The 10,561-nt window shown below is 39.4% G+C and overlaps 2 protein-coding genes across 3 annotated transcripts in view; one reads left to right on the top strand and one right to left on the bottom strand.

Annotated features, from left to right (window-relative positions):
- The window catches only part of LOC103154437 (nuclear factor 7, ovary-like), a 1,556-nt gene extending 1,113 nt beyond the window's left edge, over positions 1 to 443 (bottom strand). The window contains exon 1 of the mRNA XM_007575717.2: positions 95 to 443. Coding sequence (XP_007575779.1) covers positions 95 to 443 — 349 coding nt within the window. The remainder of the gene's footprint in view (positions 1 to 94) is intronic.
- A 3,685-nt stretch (positions 444 to 4,128) lies between these two features.
- Positions 4,129 to 10,561, top strand: part of LOC103154427 (spermatid perinuclear RNA-binding protein-like) — a 57,410-nt gene continuing 50,977 nt past the window's right edge. Inside the window, exon 1 of one of the 2 annotated variants that reach the window (XM_007575705.2) lies at positions 4,129 to 4,376. The gene's annotated coding sequence lies outside the window, so the exon portion shown is untranslated. The remainder of the gene's footprint in view (positions 4,377 to 10,561) is intronic. The other variant, XM_007575704.2, reaches the window with a different exon arrangement.

Genomic DNA, 10,561 nt, shown 5'->3' with positions numbered 1-10,561 from the left:
AGAGACTTTAAGTCAGATTCCAGCTGCTCCTTCAGATCTCTGACTGCTTGTTCAACAGGAACCACTTTGTGACTCTGGTGGAGAGAAAACTCACAGACAGGACACACAGCTCTCTGCTCGTCTTCACAGAACAGTTTAGGGTCTTCTTGGTGTTTACTGCAGACCATCAGCTGCTTTGCTCCTGTTTCTGTCTCTGATGATCCAGGTTTCTGTCTTCCAGTGAAAGATTCAGCCAGTTCCTTCAGAGAGAAGTTTATTCCTGGATCCTTAGAAGATTTCCTTTTGCAGATGGGACAGTTCTTGTTTCCAGTTTGTTCCCAGAATTTCTGCAGGCAGCTTGAACAGAAGCTGTGGTTGCAGCTCAGAGACACAGGATCTCTGAACGTCTCTGAACAAACATGGCAGCTCAGGTAACGTTCAAACAGAGCAGTGTTTTCAGCCATTTTGGACTGAAATCCTCCAGAACCAGAACTCACCAAGTCAAAGTTTCTGCAGATTTTTCTTTAAATTCCAGTAAACATTCGTGTTTCAGCTCAGATCTCCAGCCTGTAATGGCGTCTCAGCTCCATTCAGCTCAGTTAAAATACTTTCATTTTCCTCTCAGTGACGTTTCCAGTCAGACAGGTTGTTGTGTAACACTTCCGGGTGAACTCTGTGCTTCTTTCACTGCAGTTTAATTTCCTTATCAGTTACTAAAGAGCTGCCTTACATTTGAATAATCAAATTATTTTTTAAATCTAAACCTCGAAAAGGAACACAAATAATTTGCTGAAACAGTAGAAACAATAAATACGGAGATTAAAGCCATCAGGTTTTCTAATGAATCCTTTTTGTCATAAATGTGATTTTTGCCTCCTGCTTGTTACAGGGAGTCGGTTAAGGAGGAGGAGTACCCAGAGAGCAGCTCTGCATCCACAAGGAGAAAACATGTAAACTCCATATCAGACTAAAGTGGATCAGGGGGAAATAGCCCCCTGATCCCTCCCCTGATCCAGCACCTATGAATACAAGTCACATGATCAACAACCGGATGTTACTACTGGCGAGAAAACCATGAAGAAGACAAGAGGAAGTGGTAGGAGGATGATTTTTAGCCTTAGTTGCATTTCCTTTACAAACGTGAACAAAACTTTGTCAACATTCTGCTAATGACAAAAAAACACTTGTTCACAATTAGAGTGTTTCATTTAATAAGAAACTTCATACTTTGTGCCAATAGTAACATCCGGTTGTTGATCATGTATCTCTTCTGATGCAAAAAAAAAGTATTTCCATTGAAGTTTTGAGAAATAAATCAACTTTGATACCGACAAAAAACCCCAACTCATCCCAATGCAAAATTATGTCAAAAAACAAGTGTGTCTTTTTTTTTCCATCAATGTTTTTTAATTATTATTATTGTGTTTTTTACAAATATGTCTGCCATAAAACATACAACCAATACCGTTAAGACCAACAAAACGCCCTCATAGGTACACATTTGCATAAGTCTTTTAAGCATACCGGAGATAATAGTCCACTGTTGAGGCTCCTTTGTTTAACAATGTGGTCCAACATAAGTCTTGACTTTAGCTGAGTTCTTCTTCTTGAGACAAGTCCACCCTTTCAACAAAATTCAGGAATGGTCTCCAAATGGTTTCAAATAATTCGCTTTTCCCTTTTTGGAGATACGTTATGCGTTCCAGAGGTAAAGTCTTCAGCATGTGTTCGATCCATTGTTTGATACTTGGACTTGTTGTTCTTTTCCAGAATAGTGCTATCAGTCTATTAGCTTCTAATAGACACATGTCTATCAACAGTTGTTCGCTTTTAGTAAACAAAGAATTTTTTGGATATAGACCTAAAATTAGAAAGACCGGATCTAATTCTACATCTTTTGAAGTGTGTCTTTTTAATTGGTGTGTTTCCATTAATCAAAAATAAATATAATTATGCACAACTGTATGCATAATTTGACAACTCTACTGTGGGCGCAGTCCAAGTGGCTACAGTGACAAGGTAGCATCTCTGGTTCATTATGAAATTACGCTGCCTGTTGTTTATTAATAAGGAAATTATTTTGCTTTGGATGGCCTTCAAGGTCAGAGAAACAACCATTTTCATCTTAAATCCAACTATTTTTGTGGACATAGAGAGCATTTCTTTACACAAATGAGTTGAAGAAATAATTTCTATTGTCAAAAATCTGTTTTCTGCTGCTCTGCAGGAGATTTAAATGGCTTCACATGAGGCTCTGTGCTGCCAAAGGATGATTATAAACCAAACCATAGAAAAGCCCCACATTTCACATCATAAGTTTGAGTTTAAAGAGGCTCATATTAGTGGGAGAAATAAAACTTCAACAATCTTCACACCTCAGCTGTGAATCTTCACACAGATCTCACTGCCTCTCTGTTGTATTTAAATGAGCTTCACACAACAGGATGAGATCCTGAATCAGAGAAAACGTTCAAAACAAAGTTCACACCTCAGATCATGTGAATGAGGTCACAGCATACTGTTACTGCTGCTAATTTCAACCTTTACTAAAGAAACTTCAGACTGCTTCAGTTCCTAAATAAAAACCTGCCAGTGATGAAACCTGAAGGTTCTGCTTCTGCAAGCAGAAGCAAATCAGAGCTTAGAAAGGATAACAACTTAGTTTTATTTTTGCAAAGCTTTATAAACTGTGCATGAGATGCATGTAATGCAGAATTGTTCACACCAGAAGCCTAAAACATGTTTCTTTCCTCATGAGTTGAAAACATGAGGTATGCAGAATGAGTTTCAGTTTATGCAGCTAAAGATTGTTGCCCCGTCTCTGGAAAACAGTTATAACCAACTTTGTTGTGTGTTTTTACAGTAAAACAGTGAATCTGAAACCAGTCTTTCTCAGATGACCAGTCTCTGAATCATCTCCAGTTATTCTGCCGCAGATTTCAGTGTAATGATGAACATTAAAGGCTCCAGATGAATTTGATTTAAACATTTGGACGGTTATGGGTCATAAAACTTTATCTTGAATCCAGTGGAGACAGTTTTTACATTATTCCTGATGTAGTTTGGCTAAAGTTAAAATTTCAAAGTGTGTTTGTTGTAGTTTAATATTAAAAGGTTTAGCAAAAAGCTCCTGTTTCCCTGCAGCTCTTTGGTCCAAGATGAGAAAATCACATTACACTGAAATCTAGAAATTCCTACTTTAGATATCCTTTCTTTTGAAAAACAAACATAAATGTAAAATATTACCAATATACACATGGAAAAACAATCACAGTTGTACCATTTTAGTCATTTTGTGAATTTAGGAGAAAGAAAAGTAGCTGAAAAGGTCATTTGGCAGCCTAACAGCAGCAAGAGAGTTTGGCTGTTCCAGGTGAACTTGCTTAAGGCTCCTGAATTCACTTGTACTAAAAATTAAACAGCTAACTCTGATGACCCAGACTGGCAGATATTGTCACTTGTAGTAATTCTTGTTATTTACAATGACACGAGCTTTTAGAAATATTTTAAAGGGAAATAAAGTTTTTGTGGGATCTATTACGTATAGAGACTGTTTTAAGATTTCATATGATTATTTATGGAAGTGTAAACATTGTTAACAAGCATAGCGTAGTCACCTGGACCAGAGGTGGTATTTACTTCATGTCCCTGAAATGTTTTCTTCATGACTACAAAATCTAACAGGATTGGGTTGAGAATGATCATTGAAGAGTCCAGCTTCAGTATCGGGAGGCATGTTGGTTTTATAATCTCACTGTTCTTTAATGTTTGCATAAATCTCTGGCAAACTAAACATATATAATTTCATAATGTGATGGAAACGAACCATATCTCTTCATACATCCTACTGTTTTAACATTTTTGTCATCCTGTGAAACAATTTTTCCATGTGGCCAGGAGAAGCATTTTTCTTCAAAATTCGATATATAAAAAAGTTTTTGAGGTACACATGAAGCAAATGTTTTGATATGTTTATTTAACTTTTTCCTACCATATTTCACAGGAACATATGGTAGTTTTGTGGGGAAAAAAACTACCTATTAAGGAGTAAAAATCTGATAAAAAATATGTTCCTTACTCTTTATACTGAGTGACTCATCTTTTCATGAGGCGATCTTTGTTATATTGCAGTAGCTGTCGCAGTGCGCATGCGCAGCCCGCTGCCTCCGCTACCCCCTGCACCGCTCGTATCTCAGAGAGCAGGTTGCCCGGACACCGTCGCTGCTGTTCCCGCTCACCCTCTGCCTCGGGAGCCGTTACTCGGATACAAACTTAGTTCCTGTCACCGGACACCGAGCAGCCGACAGAAACAAACTGTTTGTGGAGGCGCTGTGACCGGCTGAGCCCCCCTCCTCTCATCGGTTCACCTCGCGGTGGTCAGCGGACACTCGCTGGAGGTAAGTGTCCGCTTCTGGGGGGCTGCTTTCGGGATGAACTGAGGGAGGGGGTTGCTGCTGTTTCTGCCCCGCGCTGCTCGGGTAACTTCAGCCTTCTGTTGGCTCTGCTTTCCTGTTGAATTACCGACTCTGTTAAAGTGTGACTGTTGTTGAAATGAGCGGCTTTAACGGGGAGTTTGGCCGTTAACCGTGTGGAAAACACGGAACCGTCCCGTAAATTTCCTGGAGCTCAGGTTTTATCCCTTTGGTCAGAACAGCTGGTTGAACAGAGGCTTGTTGGTGTCTTGTAAATAAAGTTAAACTAGTTTCTGAATATTATTGCTGTAGCTGTGGTCAGGAGAAATTGCTGCACCTGTTTGGAGGCTCACCTGCACCCCGATTCCAATCATGAGTGTTTTAGCGCCCTGGCTGCTGGTTTTAAATGGATGAGGTGGATATGCGATCTTTACTGTAATAACTTAATGTTTACGTTGGCTTTTGGTAATGCATTCATCCTGTTTCCACTTATCTGATCCGGCAGGGAACCCCAGACATCCCTCTCCTCAGAAACACCTCCAGCTCATTCTGGCATCCAGACTGGAGCTATAAACCCTGCAGGGCATTCTAGGTAGCAGGATGACCTACATAATAATCTCCAAAATAAACCACATTTTCAGTTTAAAAACTCATTTTGTCGCAAAATTATTAAATATAGACATATAAACTCAAAAACTAATGTATTGTTTTAAATCTGTCATTCAACCATCAGATTAGCTTGAATAGCTTCGCTGATTTGTTAACTCCTTCTAACAGCAATACTTTTTTCCAGCGTCTCATCACATCAATTTTTGAAGCAGAAATTAAGTACATCGATTTTGGTTGAATGACGCTTGTGCATCATGTTTAAAGGCATACCAGAAACATGTGAATACAAAGGTTCCAACTGGAACCTTTATGTAAAAGGAAAAATGCGTTAAAATCTATGTATTTATTTGAAATGAATGAGTTAAAGTCCCGACCATGTGCTTTGGTCTCAACTAGATAATTTTTATAGGACAATTTTATTTACAGAGACAGAAGTATCTATTTTTAAAATGTTTAAAATTTAAAATGTCTTCCAGTTCTAGTGTTGCATGTTAATTAGAATTAAAGTTTATTGATTTTTGAGGATATGTTCTTGTATTAATATGCCATTATCATTATAATCATTATATTACTTGAAAATTGTCTCAGAGTAACAGTATTATCTTTATTGCAATAACTTCTGGAGTAATTTATTGCCCAGCAAAGTTTGTTATTGTGACAGGCCTAAGTTTATTGAGTGATGCTGACATGAGGTGGCTCTAATGATAAGTAGTGGAAAATGTTTCTGTTTACTTGATTGTAGCAGTGAATCTGTTGGTAACAGGTAACAGAGCAGGAAACGGTTAAATAAAGTGAAATCCTTATTGTTGCATCACAGTTGAACGTTTAATCCGATTGAATACAAAACAGCCACTGGAGAGATTCCACTGCACTTCAGCTGCTTTTAGTTTGAAACATGAAGCAGATTTTGTTTTTGACATTTGGAGATTAATTAGTTGCACGACTGGAGAATTTAATTTGATCTGACTTAAAATTGCACAAATTCTCATAGGAAAAAAGAAGACTTCTAAAAGCTTTCTTTAAAGTGAATTGTGGTGCAGTCTGATGATAACCTGAACCCCTGGTGGTTGTTGGAGCAGCGGTTTGGTGGCCATGGCGGCTCCTGTGAACGGCCGACTCTCCTGGGAAATGACTGACATGTTTCTGACGGTCACGTCTCTGCAGCAGCTGGAGGGAAAATGAGCTGAAACTAAATGAAGTTAAAACAACAATTAAGAGCCGTCACAGAATTAAACCCAATAAAAACTAATTACATGGAATAAACTGGTTCAGGTGTGTTTTCTCTGTGGACCAAAAAACCCAAAATTTAGCAGCTAAATTTCCTGTCCTGGAATAGGAAATACTTTGAGCTCTGGCCTCGCCTCTCGGCCGGAACGTTAGCTGGAGATGGGAACCAGCTACCCTCCTGATCCCACTGAGGGACAAAGGTGTTAGAAAATGGATGGATGGATGGATGGATGTCAGGTCATACAGGAAAAACTAGCCTGGATTTTTAGTAGAGATGAACAATAAATCTGCTTCAGCATTGGTGTCGACCGATGTTAGTCATCTTTTAGCTAATCAGGATGGATCGTTTATTGAAGTAATCATCAAATAATTTAGCAATCAGTTAATAATTAGCTAGAGCATACAGATTCAAAAAAGATCATTTGCTGAAAGAACAGGACATTCATAGCAGGAATTAAGCTAAAAATATAAAAAATATATATACATTTCACATATAAGATAAAAACAACTGTCTGTAAATATGGTCTCCCCAGAACTTTTAATGTATTTGTAATATTGTATAAACAGACTTGAATGGTTAAATGAAGAATCTACAGATTGTACCTGTTTTTTTTTTTATTCATTTAGTGAATTAATCATCAGAATAATTGATAGATTAATCAGTAACTAACATAATTGTTAGTTTCATCTCTAGTAGGATTAACTTTTTCAATCTATACCGATAATAAGCTTGTTAAAGAGATATTACTGATGATGATGATGATGATGATGATGGCTCGGCCGGCTCTGATGTTCTGACAGCTTCATCTTAACGAGGATTAAATTGAGACGTCAGCTTCCTGTCTCCTCAGGTGTTCAGTGGAGGATGTTATCCTGCTGAACCATCTGGTGGCCAATCAGAATTATTCTCTGGGTTTCAGCCCAGAGCCGGTGCGTTTAGGGAGCGTAGGACTCCTCTGTTAGTAGAAGCTGTAACCAGAGCCCGGTATCGGACCGGGTCGCCTCGGGTCGAGCCACAGCTTCAGGTGTTGAAGAGGACACAGCAGCGCTCTGCTAAGTGAGGACTAGGTGTGGACATGATATCCTGATCCGGTAGTCCAACAGGAAATCCTTCCACAGGGAGACCCGAACGCTCCCCGACTCAGAACCTTTTGACCGGTTCAGGTCCGGCATCAGGCAGAACCTGAATATTAAACCCATTCAGCAGCATTAAAGCCTTCAGCCTCATCACCGTTCTCTGGATTCGATGAAATGAAATGTTTATGACTGGAAATGATTTATTGGATTACTATGAATAATCAATTATTGAAATAATCGATTAGTTTTTTGAGAGCATCAATAAATATCAACACTCTTGAAAATATGATTAAATGAAGAACTGTGTGCAGTTTAGTGACACAAATCTGTGACTGGTGACCTAAAAGAAACATGGAGAATCAGGGATGCACCGATCCAGTTTTCACTTCCGATACGATATCTAAGGATCAGTATCGCTTGATGCTGATCTGATTCAGAAAAAACAGCTGAATTAACTTAAAATGTTTCTTTTTTAAAAACTCGAAGGAAAATGTACTAAATTACAAATGTATTTGCTACCTCTGGACCAGTACAGTAAACTGAAACACACCAACAGCTTCAGCAGCTGGTCACACAGTTAAAACAACTTTAATTAGTTCAGTCAGAGCAGCTAGGAGTAATTATTCTACACTGGCTTATTTATTCAATGTGGAATAAATAATAAATACATAAAAATAATCTGCAACCAATCTTCTTTCAAATGGCTCAGAAAATGCAGTTAGGAAACCTAAATATAATGTAAAATAAATAATAAAGCATAGAATTATACTGGGCAGATCTGCCCTTATGGATCAGGGACATTGTTATTGTTACTCAGTCTGGAATGTTTTTACAATATCGGACCAATTCAGATACTAATATCTGATCAGTTCATCCATAGTTACTAATGGGAATGTTTTTCAGGAGCTATAATAGCTGCCATGCAGGCACACCCAGACAGTTACCTAAAAATGCAGAAATAAATGGTTTACCGCTTTATCGTTATAACAATATTACCAGAAAATATCGTGATAAACTTTATGTCCATATGACCCACAAGATTCCTCACATGAAGACAAAGATCCTGCTGAATCTCTGCTGCTCTCCACAGCTGATTCACTGGAGTCACACACACACACACTCACTCTCAGCTGCAGTGTGTGCGTGTGCGCGTGTGTGCGTGTGTGTGTGTGTGTGTGCGCGTGCGTGTGTGTGTGTGTGCGTGTGTGTGTGTCTGTGTCTGTGTCTCTTGGGACTCCCTCAGTCCTGCCACGCTGCTGCATGTATAAAACGGAAAGAGATTGATTAGACGATCCCCTGGAAGCACTTATTCCCCTCACCTGGCCTCGTTCTTGAACTAATCTGCCCACAGCCATCACAAAACAATTATCACCATGGTGATAATTGTTTGGGTCAGGGTTCTGTGGAGTCCAATCAGGCTTTTTTCTCATTTTTCCACCAGGGACTGTAGATTAAACCGGAGGGCAGCGACTGAAGCCGGTTCCACTGAGGGCGACTTACAGGAGACATTGATCTGAAGGATTCCCTTCACTGACACATAAAAACATCCAGACTCTGAAGAACCAGCAGGTGTTCAGTCACTGCAGAGAGGAAGAGCCTTTAATGAGCAGCAGGACAACATTAATGCTGCATTTAATTATTAAAACCATGCTTTTGGTTTAAGATTCTGTAGGAAGCAGCTTCAAACGGACCAGGATCTCAATGCAAAGAGAATATAGAGTTTAATGACTCCAGCCTCAACATCCTGAAACCATCAGGCTGGGAGTAAATTAGCTTTAGCGATGGTGGAGAGGAAAAACTGCACTTTAACAGGAAGAAACCTCCAGCAGAACCAGAGCCAGGCTTGGGGTGTGAATGTTTTACCATCTCAGGATTTGATTCTGATTGTTGGAATCCCAGACTCAGCAGGAGCTGCATGAAGAGCAGATGAAATATTGATAACCAAATTAGACGTACAGGCCAAGTTTAAAAAGCAGAAATACAATTTTTCTGTTTTTCTTCTGATTAACTGGAACCTTGATGAAATATGTTATTAGATGGATTATGAATGGAAAACAGAGAGTAAACATGTTGACAGTAACTTTGAACTTTAACTGCAGAGAATTGAAACGGCTCAGAACAGAGTAATGACCGACTAAAAGAAGCATGTTGGGATTGTTTTAGGACAATTTTACTGTTGCTGCTGCTGCAGGCGTCCAGCTGACCTGCTGCTGCTGCCAGGGAGCTGACCCGCTCCTGGCTCTGGTTCTGGAAATGAATGGCTGTAGTAAACTGGGCTGAGTGCTGAAGGCAGCTGGACCGGAGCCGGTACTGCGCTGCTGCTCATCAGAAGCAGCCGGTGTTCTGTCTGTCTGTCACACCTCGTGGTAATGCGCACATCGATGTTACGTTTCTTATAAATCCGTCATACCTGTAGAAGTTTCATTTTGTGTGTTTTATTTCTTGGAAGTTTGCGGAAAATAAAAAAATTTAAATAAGAAAAATCTAGTTATTTCCATGCGGTGTCCAGAAAGAGGCGTTGTTCTGCTTGTTGCCCAACAGCTTCGGTCAGCATCCAGTTATTCATGTGCTGTTTTACACATATTCTGTGCAGTTTTCTAAAGAAATATTAAAATATTAAAAAGGTAGATTAGCTATCGGAACAAAATATCCTGACCAAACTTGTAGTCAAACAGTATTTGTAGTGACGCTAAACGGGACTAATGTCTTGTTTACAGTTTGGTAACGATACTGTTTCCAATATTGTTAATCAATATGTTAATCAAACATATTAATATAAATATTAATGTTTGATTAACATAGCAGCTTAATTAAATTAAATTTACCGTAAACGTCTGAGAAACACAACACACAGGTATGACGGATTTATAAGAAATCTGCTGAGTAAGCAGTATGTGGCGTAACTTCGATGTGCGCATTACCATAAGGCAGAGGTTCCCAAACTGAGGGGGGCGCCGTGTCATTGCAGGGGGGGCGTGGGAAGCCGTCTGGATGAAAAAAAAAACAAAACATGAACGCTGTATGCGCTGGGTTTTTACCTTAGAATGGCCAACTCCCTGTTATTCCTATGTCAGTTTGATACAGTAGAGGCTCCCACACTTCCCATATCTGTGTCCTCTGTCACTTTTATCAGCAGTTAAAACTGTTTAATCCGTTGTTAACATGTTGTAACCTGTTTTTCCGAGCCGCCTTTAAACGCAACATGAGCGCTACGACGCCCGCGCTGGGTTTCCACCTGTGAAGGAGACCTGCTGCTG

Source organism: Poecilia formosa, unplaced genomic scaffold (genome assembly GCF_000485575.1).
Source record: "Poecilia formosa unplaced genomic scaffold, Poecilia_formosa-5.1.2 Scaffold386, whole genome shotgun sequence".
Taxonomy (NCBI): domain Eukaryota; kingdom Metazoa; phylum Chordata; class Actinopteri; order Cyprinodontiformes; family Poeciliidae; genus Poecilia; species Poecilia formosa.
Note: the sequence above shows the minus strand (reverse complement) of the source record. Positions and strands in the feature narration are given on the sequence as shown.